The sequence below is a fragment of the Bombus affinis genome, chromosome 17 (genome assembly GCF_024516045.1).
Source record: "Bombus affinis isolate iyBomAffi1 chromosome 17, iyBomAffi1.2, whole genome shotgun sequence".
Taxonomy (NCBI): Eukaryota; Metazoa; Arthropoda; class Insecta; order Hymenoptera; family Apidae; genus Bombus; species Bombus affinis.
In genome coordinates this window covers 1,918,469-1,934,765 of record NC_066360.1, presented here as the reverse complement: position 1 = coordinate 1,934,765, position 16,297 = coordinate 1,918,469, and the positions used below count along the sequence as shown (strand labels likewise).

The 16,297-nt window shown below is 30.0% G+C and overlaps 2 protein-coding genes across 11 annotated transcripts; one reads left to right on the top strand and one right to left on the bottom strand.

Moving 5' to 3' along the window:
- The first annotated feature begins 169 nt into the window (after positions 1-169).
- LOC126925997 (uncharacterized) lies at positions 170-14,534 on the top strand. 10 transcript variants are annotated; one of them, XR_007714215.1, is made up of 6 exons: positions 173-702; positions 878-1,003; positions 1,105-1,146; positions 3,293-7,793; positions 9,698-11,019; positions 14,411-14,534. XR_007714215.1 is itself a non-coding variant. In XM_050742044.1 (2 exons), exons 1-2 carry the CDS (start codon positions 576-578, stop codon positions 4,243-4,245), a joined length of 1,080 nt encoding a protein of 359 aa, XP_050598001.1. In that variant the 5' UTR covers positions 170-575; the 3' UTR covers positions 4,246-7,198. The 10 variants fall into 10 exon arrangements, 1 of the variants encoding a protein (XP_050598001.1); XR_007714214.1 differs by having other exon boundaries at positions 878-1,146; XR_007714211.1 differs by lacking the exons at positions 878-1,003; positions 1,105-1,146 and having other exon boundaries at positions 170-702; positions 3,293-6,283.
- On the bottom strand, positions 11,450-16,294 carry LOC126925984 (coiled-coil domain-containing protein 40). Its single transcript, XM_050742004.1, has 9 exons — positions 15,960-16,294; positions 15,410-15,705; positions 14,583-15,205; positions 13,672-13,915; positions 13,177-13,587; positions 12,573-13,094; positions 12,220-12,507; positions 12,000-12,158; positions 11,450-11,928 (listed from the first exon to the last, which is right to left on the bottom strand). Exons 2-9 carry the CDS (start codon positions 15,527-15,529, stop codon positions 11,701-11,703), a joined length of 2,595 nt encoding a protein of 864 aa, XP_050597961.1. The 5' UTR covers positions 15,530-15,705; positions 15,960-16,294; the 3' UTR covers positions 11,450-11,700.
- Between the last annotated feature and the right edge of the window lie 3 nt (positions 16,295-16,297).

The window sequence follows — 16,297 nt, the reverse complement described above, 5'->3', positions numbered from 1 at the left end:
TTCTAGTCTCTTTGCTTGTTCAATAAATTATTTGTTATTTATTATTGTTGAAACCAAGTTTCTAATAATTATTTCTTTTCGTTAATTTGGAAAGAGTAGGAAAAGAATAGTTAATGTAAGTAGGTACATACGCATACGTATTACGAATTACTGCCTCTAGCGGTCAAACGTTCGAACTATTATATGTACATTTCTTTCTTCGCTGTTTCCTTCGTAACAGAAACTTATGCAAATCTAAGAAACGGTGAGAGACGAAATATCCGTTTGTACTGTGAAGCTTAGAATTTTTTGATCATTGGAACCACGATTTATATGACCGTGGTCAGAATACGTGTGCAATCGTGAATCGTCCAAAATCGTACAATTGAATCGTGTTTTTATTAGTGTCTTTATAAAAAAAATATACAGTAAACAATTACAGGTGCAAGAAAGCGTAGTTCATTTTTGTGGATTGTTTGTTGATCCTTTCAGCTTAGGTAGACACGTTGCTTCGGTTCCTTAGTTTTAGTGATCGATATTAAGTTTCTTCTTGTTTCTTACAATCGATTGCTATAACTTAAAAAACAGCAATAACAATGCATAGACACGGTACTTATGATAGATGTAAATTCGTTCATTGTAACAATGGAAAACACAATGGACACCGTTTGTTTCGATTTCCATCTAAACCAGAAAGACAGAAAATATGGATAGAAAATACAGGTAGGTAAAAAATATTTATACTTTTATTAAATTATTTGGCTGAACTTTACTTTAGAGTTTACTTTAGAAAGCCAAAAAATTATTGACCTTTCTGCAATCTTATAGTTTTCGATGTGTAGAATGTAGTCATAAAAGTTATGACTGTTTCAAAAGTAAAAATCGAGCAACATTTTAGGGCACTTTACACGTTATTTTGACGCCATATTGTTCCTTTATACGTGATTCGTCCAATGAGTGGAGTAGTTAATTGTAAATAAATGCACGTGGAGTTGGTGACTATTTTGTGACGGGATTTTGAATCGTGAGTATTGAATTCACTTGAATCAGGCTCGGGCCAATCTTCACTCTCCGGCCACCGTTTACTGTTTACGTTAGTACAAACCAACTTTCGATGAAATTCAGTTCGATGCTCATTTGCGCAGACAGGAGGATATTGGCGTTAAGGTAATGTGTAAAATAAAAATGTTCAGTTTTACATAGTCATACCATACATTTGAAACCAATGGATTCCTCGCCTTAGAACTTGCATTTTCAGATTCTACACGCTAAAAACTACAAGATTGCAAAATTAGTTTTTAATTCCTAAATTAAGGTTTAAGCAATGTGATTCGATGATTCAACAAAGCGCAAATCATTTGTAATTTGACAACTCCAATCTTTTTGTCCGGCGGATCGTAGCTTCTGCTGCTCGGTTTCTATTAAGATATTTGTAACGTACATTGACTTCCTCAAAGTTGGTTTTTTTTTTTTTTTTTTTTTTTTTTTTTTTTTTTTTTTTTTTTTTTTTTTTTTTTTTTTTTTTTTGAAATTTTGGCAGTGCGTTATTTAGTACATTATCTATACATAATTCAATTTTTTAAAAAAAGCCTAAAGAAATGGAGATATTCACCTTGAAATTTGAAAGTTTTGGCAAATGTACAGAACGAACTCAACCTTCCTGATTTCGATGATTTTTTAATACTTGGTGGGCAATAGTATATCGTTTTGAATAACTCATTCCTATACATGTTACTGCCGATTGGCTTTGATTTCTAAGATATTCGCAAAAAACTATCGGCACCATTACAGTGAACCCTGCCTATAATTGTGCGTCTATGGCAGCGTATACGTCAGTATTGGTTGCTGTCCTCTCATCTTTTGTTTATAAACGAAGATCGGGCGAGTTTAGAGTCGTGCACAATGTGCATATACGAGACTGTAAGAAATGTGTTATAACATAGTTCAAGTAAAAGTGAATATTATCAATACATTGGGTTTGAGTTAGCTTTTTCTAAACCTTGATTAGTTTTTTCAGCAGCTATAGGTTTAGGTGATAAACGACAACATAATTCGTCATTATCGTACGGGAGGGCCGTCCCACAGCTGCCGGACTTGAAGAAACTAACCCAAACTCAACACATTGATGATATTCGCTTTTGATGAAACTGTGGAACAGTTGCGTCCTTTCCGCTTTTGATGATTTTTGTAATGAATTTTTTGATTTTTGAATATGTGTCGGAGGCATGATTCCGAACAACTTTTTCCTGCACATGTAACTGTTGGTCGACGGTTGTATTCCAGATATTTGCAAAAAGCTTTCAGTACCACTACAGTGAATTCTGTCTATAGTTGTGTGTCTGTGACAACGTATGCAATAGTATTGGTTGCTGATAGTCTTGCGATGAACGAGTATAATGACCCGATCGAAACTTAGCCCTTATCTTTTGTTCATGGTAGAAATGTATATATAAACGAGGATTTAGCGAGCTTAAATCCTGCACACAACTGCATATGTGCGACTTCAACAAATGTTTGTTACATATAACTCATAATTCAGTTGAATATCATTGAATATCATTAATGTATTGAGTTCAGGTTCGGATCAGAATCTTCAATCCGGACGCCTTGCGATGATCCGCAACACGCGCTTGAGATAATAACAAATTAATTATGAAAGTAATAGGCGGATGAATAATTGATATTATTTTACGATAATCATTTTTACATGTATTCTACACAAGCGCTGTTCGCGGCAGTCGGATTGAGAAATCCGACCCAAACTTAAACCCAATATGTATAAATCTTGTAACTAAGAATGTTTCCTTCTTCTTTCTCAAATCCTTCAGATATTCTGGCAATTTGTCTGTACCAGTCTCCTCCTGTATTCTTCATTGTATCTGGATACTCTTATCCTCTCCAATCTCTATCTCTCTCTCTCTGCAGTAACCATTATCCTTATATACCCCTTTTCCACTTTGTTTAAATAATAATTTTACACGGCATTAAGAAATTACTCACTGTTTAATCATAAATATAAATAATAATAATTTGTTCTAAGGACTGAGAGGAATTTTAGTTAAAGATTTAAGTCAGAGTTTTAGTTTCCGTGTCCTAAAATTAAGTTAACAATTTACTGCGAATAAAAGTTGCTTAAAGGATGGTCATATTGCGTGCAATGCCGCAATAGAAAAAACTGTCGCGCTTTGCTATCTAACTGTCACATATATTAAATTATATGACTGTCTATTATATTAAGATGTTCGTAAAATAAATTTATAGCTGTTCGCGAAAATTATGCATCCAGAATTCAACACTACTAAAATTCACGCAGGAAATAGTTGGCTTCGATTCTTATCGACCTCCACGATCAGGACTGCAGGACTTTGCGATCTTCATTTCCGAGAGGAAGATTTTTGCGACGGAACGAAAAAGCGTTTGCTTCGGAATCGTGATCCAATCCATTGGAAGGAAATATCGACGCCCCATGGGCAGACACAGGCGATTGTTGAACCGCAAGAATCAGGGAATTCCACACAAGTAACAGTAGAAGTGCAGAAGCTTCAAGAACAAGTACCAAGTCCAAGAGAAATCTGTGATAAAAATCTTCAAGAAAATGTTAACTGTGATAAAAATCTTCAAGAAAGTATTAACTGTGATAAAAATCTTCAAGAAAATGTTTACTGTAGTAACCTCGACGATTTTAATATTAGAAAACAGTCGAACCCTAATTTATATCCTTCGGGGAAAGAATTGTTCTTTAACACTGCTTCGGATGATACCGATTTGTCATTTTTAAATTACGAATTAGGTGCACAAGCACCTATACCTTGCGAAAATATGACAGTTGTTTCACTTGTATCAAAAAAAGATTTTCGATGCTCCAAAGAATGTAAAATATTGGTTGATTCCTTAACAAAAAAAATAAATCTTTTACAGATAAAGGTAAAGCGATTGGAAAAGAGAGCAAAATGTGTACAAAGTAAATATTCATATGTACGCAAGCAATTAGAAAAGCAACTAAGCCAAAAAATTCGCAATATTGATGATTTTTTAGTAACGAATAAACTAGCTAAGGATGTAGGTCCGACGGCGAGGACTATAATTAAACTACAGTTGCGTACAAAAAAGACTCAATATACAGACGACGAGAAAGAGTTAGCAAAACAAATTTATTTTCAGTCACCAACTAACTATACTAAATTGCGAAATGTGGGTTTGATTTTACCCTCAGAATCCATAGTTCGAACATGGTTCTCCAAGTATGATGGTTCCGGGAATGAATGAAATGATCCTTTGAAAAATTTCTGTTTATGTAATTGAGAAGTTCGATAAAAAAAGGGGGCATGTATGCAGAAAATCCCATTTTAAGAAAATTGATTTTAAAGTTTTCATTATGGTATTACTTAGCGAAAAGTAATTGAATCCGATTTTTTTAAGGTGTATTAATATATTCTTGAAACGTTCTGGAAACAGAAATAATGATTGAAAGATGATATGCGTTTTTATTTATAAGCTTTAAAAAATTGATTTATGTGCCCTTCTTCCATAAATAGAGTAAAATTATTTTTTTTATTATTTATTTAAGTATAATTTTATTTATTTATTCAGTTACAAATTTTTTTTATACAGAACTTACATAAAAAATAGAAGCTTAAGACCAAAGTTAAACAAGAAATTACATTTCTTAAGTAAATATTTTTATACAAGTTGCATGTGTAACTGTAGTTTACGCTTTTATTTTCTGATGTCACCTTATCTAGCTCCAATGAGTTATGTACAGGTATACTCATCATCTTTTTTTCAAAAATGTTACACTTCCTCCTCGTTAGTTAACATGAATTTATCTTTATCAGGTTCGCTTGGTACGATCTTCGCTACTTGAAGAACGTTTTCAATCCGTATTCTGCTGTCCTCATCCAGATATTAGCATAGACTTCTTGCGTCCTCTCCGCGATCAATTCTCGTAGAGCTTGTTCAATCGTTAAAAGCTCTAAATAATTTATGCGCTTCTTTCATAGGGATTTATTTCAGAAACCATAGGCTTTTTTTTGTCTCCGTTTACTGGATCCTAACCGAATGCACATAGATGCATATATTGTTACGTTAAATTTTCCCGAATCAATCTTTTTAATTGAGCTTATTCCTTATTCGGGATGGCAAATCCGTTTTCCTGTACAATTAACGTTTCTCTTATATAAACAGCCGAATCAGTGGTCAATTTATTTACGTCACCTACTTTGATTTTAGATTATTTGACAAGCAGGGCTATAAGGGTTTTGGTACGAGGAGGTAAGTCAAGCTCGGGAAGAATTCGTCGGAAGACGATGTAAACAGGGGAAATTCCTTATCACCAATCTGAAGACTATTCGCCTTATCGTTCCTAAATTTCAACATCGCATTTCGACTTTCTAAAAACGGCATTTCTAAGATTCCTGTCTCAGCAATGGAAAATTCATTATTTACAATTTGAAAGTTTACATCGACATAATGAGCTTTTTAATGACAATTTCGTCACAAGTAAGTATGATTATTGAATCAATGCCTGTGAGATTGTAGACGATATTAGTATTTACCATTTTGCTTCATTATATTAATTATAATTTTAATGCGAGGTAAAATTTTAAAAAGAGGTATTCGATGACTTTACAGCATTATGTTGAGGAACCATTTTTGAATGAGGCGACTGACTATCGAATTCAGGTAATTTAACAACAGGAGTGTCCATTTGCGTTGTCACGAAGATTGATTTTTGAGGATGCGATACGTCGGTAGAAGATTCGGGATTAGCAGTAACAACCATGGTTGAATAAGGCAATTGGTTCTTCATTTCGGGGAAGATCAACGATGAAGCTACTTGCTTATGTTGACAAAAGACTTAATTCTGAAAATTGTGATATGTCAACATGAGATTCGACTCGCATGGTTTCAAAAAATATATCTTCGACATCAAAAAATGAAATATTAAATCTTTAAACTACGACTATTTTTACATTTCTTAAAACTTAACTCAAGGTTCATACAACCTAACAAATTTGATTACAAAATAACTATGTTTGATAGAATACACGATAGACAGGAGAGAGTTTACAGATTACAATCTAATCAGGTGGTACTTATTTTATACGCAGGCTATTTTGGAGTCCAGTTGAGTCCAATTTTCCAGATGTTGATCTCATTCAGCGCTTGGATACCAGGTCGCAGGTCGCAGGTCGCAGATCGCAATAGTCCTCCAATAATTGCCAAGAAATCCAATTGCGGTATTCGTTCAATGTCTCGATGACTGACCAGGGAATGGATCAAGATATGTCAGGTGCATTTAGCAGTGAGTGAATACTTGCACGGCCGCTGTCATCGTTCTTCCGATATTTACACTCTACACTCAGGGGAAACTGTGCAGAAATTCAAGAGAAAGAGATTGCATCTTCGCAAGAAGCCTCTCACCAGCCGGCAATACGGGAAAGCTTCCTCTCGCCATCGATCCTCAAGTGTTTCGCCGTCTCTTCAAGATTCCACGGATATTTTGCGTATCCCATTACTGTCAGCAAAACTGTTACTGTTTCGGCCTAGTTTGTTAGAAAGTCGACATTTTGGAGCGAGTTCGGATGCCCGTGGAACGTTGATCCGTTCTGCTCATGATGGCTTCGATAATAACTCAAAATGTAATATAAAACCAATCAACATACATTTGAATTATTTAAATATTTTAAAACAACAAATTGAACAACAACTTAAATTTTACAAGAAGGAAAATTTTGAGTGTTTTGTAGCAAACATTGTAAGTGCCAAGAAACAATTTTTTGGAAACGATTCTTCACCAAGAAACGATTAATTACTGTTTATTGGGGCTTATATTTTTCTCTATAGAGGCGACTATGTAACACGATATTCTAGTATTATTAATAATTATCTAAAAAGGGAGGTTGCACTTAAATTCTATATCACAGTATTCTCATTATTATGTAGGATATTTATAAAAAATCAAAAATTTTCAATTTTTTCACTTACTATGTTTTCTGGAAGCACTCTTCAACTAACTTCGATATTGCAGAAGGAAGCTTTGAGACACAATATATTTGAATTCTTTGAACGCTTTGATTAATTTACCTATAAATCTCGTGGCTCAAATGTATCTCTTCCAATTACAAAATAACAAATTGCGATTTTTGTTACGTCCAATCAGAAAAATTGTTAATTACTAATGTCAAATACAAATTAATCTCATTAGTGGTTATCATAATGCAGAGCGAACCTTTTATGCCTTGACAATGCCCCTTCATATGACAACAGATATAAATATCGAATTGGCTAGTGACTCTAGCCAGTACTAATAAGCACAGAGATATAACGATAGAGTACGCGAATCACATATTACCGGGTAATTGAATGCGATTTTATATCGCCCAATTGTATACTAGTATTAAGGAGATCCTAATTTGAAGTTACAAAAATAGCCATTTAATTATGATAATTATAAAAATCCAACTTTAGGCACGTTTCAAATTCTAAGAAAAACGACTGGCAATATTTTCTTGTAGCTTATTATGTGTTATGTTGGTAATTACTATAAAAAAATCAGCTATTGAGATCTAGTGTAACATCACTGGTCTCTTTTGCAGTTTTGACATATTTTTTCGTTAATTAATTTCAAATTAAATAATTTTTCGGTTTCGAATCTTTACTAACTTTTAGAAAGTTAGTACACGCTGAGTAAGTTGCTTTTTTGCAGATCTTAAAAATTGCATCGTTTATCGCTGGCTGACTTGTTGTAAATTATGACAGACGAGTAGTCATTCAACCAGATTCAACACTTTACTCTCGAGTGTGCTCACAAGGTACTTGAGATACTCAAGTAGTTACATACTTAATATGTTTATAAACACTATCGATGTGCTCTTACGTCGTTCTTGCTTTCTTCTAATGCTTATTAAACTGAACTCACGTAAAAAACTTTTGCGCCTATAATCAAATAGATGACACTCTGTATGATCCTGTATAACCCCACTGCGTGACTTACCTTATATTAAATAAATTAGTTAAAATCGAAGTTAATTAAGATTCAAAGAATTGTAATGTCATGTGTTATTACTGATGGCTCTTAATAGGGTGAATCTAGGGATGCTGTAAATAGAAATTCTATAGTAACATAGTCGATACAACAAAGGAATTTTGATAACAGATTTTATCATGATTTTATTGACTAAGTGTTATAATTATTAGTCATCATTGATAACTAGTTGTAATCACTCGTTTGTTTGCACGCTTACTTTTGTTGCTATGAAAAGGAACATTTCTAAAGTATAAAATGCCAGCTTTTTGATATTGTGATGAACACTAATTAGATATATTTTTACTAACATTAGCTATTAACAACTAACTCAACTGGATATAAGGTAAATAGATAAATAAATAAAATAAATTTATCAGTTAATAATGAGGATATATTATTATATATCAGACAACAAACATTAGAGATTAAACTTCTTGTTGCGCTTGAAGTGTCTAGGCTTTTTCCAACTGATAACGTAAAACGCTTTCTGTTTTTCAATTCATTATTCAATCAAAATGCTTAAGAATTAATTACATAATGTATAGGCAACTTGCTCTATTTAGGAGATTCGTAATTTCTTAATGAAATTTTCCTTCATGTAATTTCACTATCAATTAACGATCACACTTACTGGTTTCTGACCTCTTGCGTAAGCGATATATAGATTGCTTTTATTGTGCTATCAATCCTGCATACGTAGTCGGATCTTTTTCTAATTTTATTCATACATTCTCAAGATTTGTACTTTCTGTTTGAGGTCCGCGAATTTCTTTTTTTAACTATTTGGAGACATTCGACATCGTACTTTGTATATATACAGTTGTACATATACAATTGTAAAAAGAAATTTATAACAGCTTGTCATATTTTTTGTTTGCCTGATCAACAGAAACTTATCTCAGGTTTATCTTAGGTTTGGATAATTACTAACGCTATTATGTATTTTGAAGCATCATGCGAATTTACATATAGATACATACATGTATGTACTTACAAATTATTGTTATGATACCGTAATGGATTGAACTTCTCATTCACAGGTTTACACCGAGTTTACAACTTTCTTTTATATCATCTGATAATTTTTGCTGAATAACATAAACTTTCGATGCGCCTAACTTTTAAAATAGCGATCTCCTTGCCTTAAGTCTGCTATGTTTGCATTTTACACATCTAAAATATATAAGATAAAAATAGGTTACAAAACCGGTCTTTCTCAAAATAAAATTTATGCAAAAACTATATTTATACAATGCAAATTAAAATGTATTCAGTGTACAGAAGTCATATACACACACACACACACACACACACAACTTTTAAGCTTGAAATATTGGACCACTGTCTGTTGTATACTTGAATTTCTTTCATAATTCAAATAAAGTAATTCAAGTAAAGTATTCAAATAAAGTAATCTTAAATCGTTTGCAAAATGTTTATATTTTAATTGTTTATTATAAATTTTTTATAGGTGTATACATATTTATTTTGTTACAATATTTTATTCTACAGCTTTTTAATACATTTTTTTTATTGTGCTTTTACATAAACTAATAACTTGTAATTTGAAATAATATTAAACCCACCATCAGTGGACCATTGTAGACAAACAATTTTTAAATAATAACATTATTTAGGAGCCATTCAATTCTTTTTGAATTTCTTCTAAAGACTTTCCTTTTGTTTCAGGAACTAATAAATACACAAAGGAAATTCCAATAACACAAATTGCGGCAAATAACCAAAATGTTTCACCTGTACCAATTGCCGTGGAAACGTTAATGAAAAATTTAGTTACAATAAAAACTAATACCGAATTTAAAAGGCAAGCACTACTTGAAGCTACACCCTTAATTTCTGGTGCAAAAATTTCACCCATCATTAACCATGGAACTGGACCAAAACCCATATTAAACATAATAATAAAAATACATAGAGACGTTAGAGGTAACCATGTAATTGAAGGTCCCTGGTTTTCTTGAAGATAGAAAAAAACTCCAAGGGCGCAAGTTGTTAAAGCCAAAAATATTATAGATACTAATAGTAATATTTTTCTGCCTATACGATCTACAATTAATGTGCTCACAAAGACAGCTAATACTTGTATTGCACCTATTATAATAGTTGAATAATGAGGGTCTAAATCACTGCCAGCTTTCTGAAAAATGCTGTTAGTATAAAATATAACAACATTTACACCACATAATTGTTGAAAAAGCATAAGGCCATAAGCAATTATAAAGCCTTTTAAAGCTGCTTTAGATTTGATTAAAGTCCAAAAAGAGGTTGTATTTTGATTGCATTCATCTAATGCATGTTTTTGATTTTGTAACTCATTTTCGATATTGTACTGAATACCGCGCAATCTAATTAAACTTTTCTTAGCAGAGTCTTCATCACCTTTTTTTAAATAGTAGACTGGTGATTCTGGCATAAACATAAAAACTCCAAAAAATATAACTGGTATAATACCAGATATAATTGACAGTACACGCATATCAACAAAAGTTCCCAAAACATATGATAAAAGAATGCCTATAGTGAGAAGTAATTGAAAGTAAGATCCAACAGTTCCACGAATTTCATTCTCAACTATCTCTGCTGTGTATATTGGTGCTACTGCAGAAAAAGCTGGACCACTGAGACCAGTGATGAATCTACCAGCATAAAACATGATTAGATTGTTGGCAAAAATTAGAAGTAACCAGCCTAAGGTAAAAGGTATCACCATCAAAAGCATTGAATATTTTCTTCCTATCATGTCAGCAAGAATTCCAATAGGAATACATATTACTGCTGAACCTATTGCAGTTATTGAGCTAATCCATGAAAATTCTTCTGGAGAAATAGGTACACCATATAAAGATTGTAAGTCTTTTCCATTATCACCAGCAGAGGAGGTCCATGCTAATGACATTCCAGCTGCTAAGGCTCCAAGATTTGCTGCCAAACTTGCAACATATTGAAGCAGTCTTTTAGCTGGCACACTTTGATCGTCATTGGAGACCAAGGTTTGTTGTGAAATTCCAAGATTAATCTCTTTCATTTTTTCTTTTCTTTTCTTTTCTTTTTTTTTTTTAATTCACTAAATAGGCAAAAGAATTAACTTGATTATTATGATTATTCATAATCATATAAATCAATGTTTTTTTCTGTTACTCAGTAATAAAATTTTTAATTTACTTATTTATTTTAATTTATATAATTCTGAAAAATTTTTTAGTCATGAACATACTTCTTCATATTTTTTATTTCACGTTAAAGGTATTGACAATAAATTTTATTGCTTTCGTTATAAAAATAGAAATGAGCAGAAGTTTTTTACGATATTACTTATCGCATAAAATAAAATTTACAAAATCGATTTAACGTTTTAAATAGCAAAAAAGAAAACTGGTTTAATTATTTTGTGTGTATATTTTATAAATTAAGATTTCTTACCATTTAGCTTCAGATTCCCTATTCTTTTCAATCGTAATATTTTTAATCTCTTATTTTGTATGAAATTCTCTACTTCTTTTATTTAATAATATAATTGTATATTTAGCGTATTGCCTACAACTTACATATAGCTCGATATAAAATGTTTTCCTAAAATAGTTACTAGAACTTTGTCCCATTGTATGAAGTATTTATTAAATGATAACATAATAATCATACGCTTATCTTATCTTACACTGTCACTTATTCTCTTATATAATTTGCAGCGTTACTAATACTTTTTTAATTCTGTTTTTTAACATTGGAAAGTCATGGTCAGTCCTTTCTAATGTACATTTTAGGTATTCTCTGCAATAGTGTTCTTTTTGCAAATTTTCTTCTATTATATTTTCATTTTTATAAATCATTTTATATATACCATTTTTAATATCATATAATTGCTTTACTTTTCTTTGTTTAAGGACCAAACTATGTAAATTCTAAAAATTGGAAAATAGAATTGAATAGTTAGTAAATTATGTTATCTAATGTGATACAATTAGAAACATACATGATATTTAAGCAGTTCCAATTGTTCAATTTCGTTTTCCACAGTGTTAACATGTTCCTTTAAATTTCGTAAAAATTCTTGACAGTTGACTAATTTATCTTTAATACTTGTTATTTGATTGTTTAATTTCTCTATCATATTAATAGTTTGTTTCTTAACCTGTTAATAATAAAACATATAATTTGCTAATTTGAAATAAAAAAATTATCTTAATCCTTACTTTTAAAAGTTGCTTAATTTTTGCTCTTTGATCAGACAAACGTTTGTGCATTATAACTTTCTCATTATGTTTTACTTTTGAATTTCTTTTAAGTCTACCAAACACTTTGTCAACTATAATATCTCTTCTTGTGATACAAAGATTCATATCGTGAATTAATTTTTCCTGAATCTTCTTTAAATAGGAAAGTCTCATTTCCATTCTATGAATTTCACTTTTCATTGATGCTATACTTCCAGTATTTTGCTCCTCTTTTACATTTTTAATTGTATCTTGTATCAGTCGTACCTTAATGACATAAATATTATGACAATAAAGAAATAAATGATAAAATAATATAAATTACCAATTACCTTTTTCTCCCATGCTAAACTTTCTTGTAGTACAGAATTTAATTCCTCCTTTAGCATTATTTTCTCATTGCATACATATTTTAAATCACTTTGTAATTTTACAAGTTCTAATTCCAATTCTTGGAAAGACGAAAGACATTCATTCTTTATTATACAATTTTTATCCTCCAAGCCCTTTTTCAGATCTTTTTGTACCATTAAATTTGAATTTATGCGGGATAACTTTTGATCAAGAGAAATTATAGCCTTATTTACATTTGCTTGTTCTTTTGTAAGCATTTCTAACGCATATTCCAATTTAAAATTCTTTTGCCCCATTATCATAATTTCTTTTTGAAGAAAATTTATTTCTTGTAATTGCAATTCTCTTTGTTGGCTTAACGAAACCACAAAACCTTGCTGACGCAACCAAAATTGTTGTGTCTTTTTAATATTTAGTTGAAATTCTTGAATATTTTTTTCTAAACCGACAATCTTTATATCTAATGGACTCAATTCTTCTGCACTAGTACTTGGTAGTATCTAAAATTGTTTGCTTGTAAATATATGACTTTTTAATTAAATTTTTTTTTTAATTCAAAAATAAAAAGAAACAGTATATAACCTGCTCAAGAAGTTTATTTATTCCTAAAAGCTTTGTTTGTGCTTTTCCCATCATTACTTCATATTTTCTTGTCTCCTTTTGCAATTCATCTATTTGCTTTTCTTTTCCAGTATTTATTTGCGACAGTTCATGCAATTCTGCTTTTTTATTTACAATAAGATTTTTAAGTTTTTCCAATTGTAGAAGATTGTTTCCATATGTATTCTCTATACGTGCAACTGAAATTTCAGATTGCAATACAGCATTTTTTGTATTTATTAATAACTCATTTACAAATTGAGTCGCCTTATTGCATATAACTTTTTCTTCCAACTTTTTAAATATAGCATCCTCTAGATTATTTCTTTTTTTAAAAATATTTTCAAACTTTTTATTCACTTGCTCTTCTTCATATAAATAATTCTGATATTTCTGAAATGATGTTAGTTAAGAATAAAATCAGAATTATAGCATGTTTTACATTAGCATTTAACAATTACAGCATGTTTAACATACATTAAATATAACATTATAATCGTATTCTGTTTGTTCACTGATTTTTGTAAGATTTAGTAATTCTGATTTACTGTTTGCAATATTTTCATTATATTTTGATATTGCTCTTGATGTAATTTTAATATCGTTTTCTATTCGAAAGGATAAAGATGTCAGATGTTCATTACTCTCCATTTCTTTTTCTGTTTCTTTCCTTATTTTTTGTATTTCTAATAATAATCCATTGTATAATTGATGTGCTTCTCTAGAAAGATAAATATTTCCGTGAGCTTGAGATGAAATGATACAACTTTATATAATGTTCTTTTCTATAAAAAGTTCGCAATAAATTAATTATACTTGAATTTGACTAATTACCGACTGAATATGAGTAAAAAATCAACAGGATGTTATTCTAAATGCGAATATATGTAAATAATGTAGACGAAAATTTTTCCGTTTAACTATACTGCGATGCAAACATATTTGGAAACGTTTAGTTAACAATCGATTTGCTACATTCGTATGATAAATTTTCAAATCTACTTTTCTCGGAAACAAAGCGTCTTGTGAAAAAGATGTTGTTCTACACTTCCGATTTATTTTCACATGTAGAATGACCTTTTGTCGATTGTTCAGTCCCGTCCAGTCCGGAACTAGTCATGTTCATGTATAGTTTATAAATTTTCAAACTCGATTTTCTCGAGAACTAAGCCTTAAACGAAAAAATGTTATTCCATATCTTTCTTTTATTTTTTAGATAAGAAATCACCACGTACCCGTTTGTACATAACTTTTGGCCTCACTAATATGTCAATCAAATATAATTCAAACATATAACCAAATGTAAGATTACCACAATAAAATTCAAATTATATCTCTAATCATCATAGATTCATACAGAGAATTTTTAAATCTTCTGCAATACTTACTTTTGTTCAAAATTTAACTGATCATGAATACTATTTCTTTTAGAAATATTAGTTACCACAGATTTCCATATATTATACAGATCTTTGTGTTCCGTATGTAGAGTTTCTAAATCTGTATTTGCATCAATTATCATTCTATTAGCATCTTGCTTCTCTTTGTCTTTAATTTGTAATTGTTCATCAATGTAGGCTATTTCTGATTCAATTTTCCATATTTCTTCTTTCAATCGATATAATGTAAAGTCTCTTTGCTGTTTTCTTTTAATCAATATCTTATTTTTACTAACATCTTGTAATGACATTTGTTTTGATATTATTAAATGGTCGTTCAAATCCTTTTCCCATTTGGACAAATAAGAATAAAATTCCAATAAATTCTTTAATTTTTGACATAATTTTTCTTTTTTATCTTTCTCTTGTTTTAATTTTGAATAGTTTTCTTTTAAAATATCCTTAGCATTTTCTATATTATTATTCCTTTTTTCTATTAATAATGTAACTTTTGATAATGCCTCTATATATTGTTTTAATATTGTATGCTGATGTTGAACTTCTTCTTGCTTTTGATAAAGTTGTATAGCTTCTGATTCTAGTTCTTTTTCTGCATGTTTTATTGAGGCTTCCTAAAAATATTTATAATTAACCTTATGTCGTTATGTTATAACAAAATATTATAGAATGTAACATTTCAAAATATAATTTATATCCTTGTATTAAAATTATAAAATGTATTTTGAAATGTGATAACAAAATCATTGTTAAACATAAGAGCATAAAGTATACAAAATATTTATTATTTATTATATTTTGTGTAGTCAGTTACTTACAAGATCGAGTATTTCTTCTAAAAGTTTATTATCAACACGCAATAAGTGCACATGTAGTGTTCTTTGAAACTTTTTCATCAAATTATCATTTGGATCAAGAATACTTAATGTAGACGTCATGATCAAGTTCAATTTATTGCACCTTGTTATGAATTTTTTAACCACTTTAAAAACTACCTTTTACAAAAATCGCCCTTTTTTATCTCTTTTCATATGTTCATTTAATGATATGAACATATATCTAAATTTTTTTTAATTTCTTAAAAGTTTCATTTAAATGTTCCATTTTCGTAGCACTGCAAGATTTGTTTACATTTAAATGAAATGCGGTTACCACATTAACAGCCAAGTAGTAACAAAATAATAGAAAGCAGTAGAAAATGAACATTTTGCTTTTTTATGATCAATATTTTTTTTCTTTCATTACTTAGTCTTTCAAATATGTATATGATGTATGTATAAATATTTTAGTAGATTTTAATAATTTACTATTTATACTAACGATTTACTATTATACTAAAAGATATTGTATAACAAAATTTTAATTTACCTTATAGCTATATATATTTATGCTATTTAATTAGTAATAGAAATATTTTATTGTATGTCGTTGTCGTATTTAATATTTTTAATATAACCTCATTAATGTAAAATAGTATTAGAATGTGTAACAGATTATATTTTAGAATACAAAATTGATTAAATTATCTTTTGTTTTGAAAAATTTTAGAACATAACGGTATAATATTATAAATTATAAGAATATTATTATTATCAAACATTCAATAAAATCAGTATGATTAATCATTTAAATGCTTAATTATGGTTATGCTTTTAATTTTAATGCAGATGTTGGTGTATGTAGCAAGTTATTCTTTGTCGATGGAT

Excerpts from the sequence above, each read along its gene's own strand:
- LOC126925997 (XM_050742044.1), top strand. The coding sequence starts at position 576 with ATGCATAGACACGGTACTTATGATAGATGTAAATTCGTTCATTGTAAC. Across the intron at positions 703-3,292 it reads AATATGGATAGAAAATACAG|GAAATAGTTGGCTTCGATTC; the intron begins GTAGGTAAAAAA and ends AAATTCACGCAG.
- LOC126925984 (XM_050742004.1), bottom strand. The coding sequence starts at position 15,529 with ATGACGTCTACATTAAGTATTCTTGATCCAAATGATAATTTGATGAAA. Across the intron at positions 13,588-13,671 it reads ATTATAATGTTATATTTAAT|AAATATCAGAATTATTTATA; the intron begins GTATGTTAAACA and ends ACATCATTTCAG. Across the intron at positions 13,095-13,176 it reads TAAATAAACTTCTTGAGCAG|ATACTACCAAGTACTAGTGC; the intron begins GTTATATACTGT and ends AAACAATTTTAG.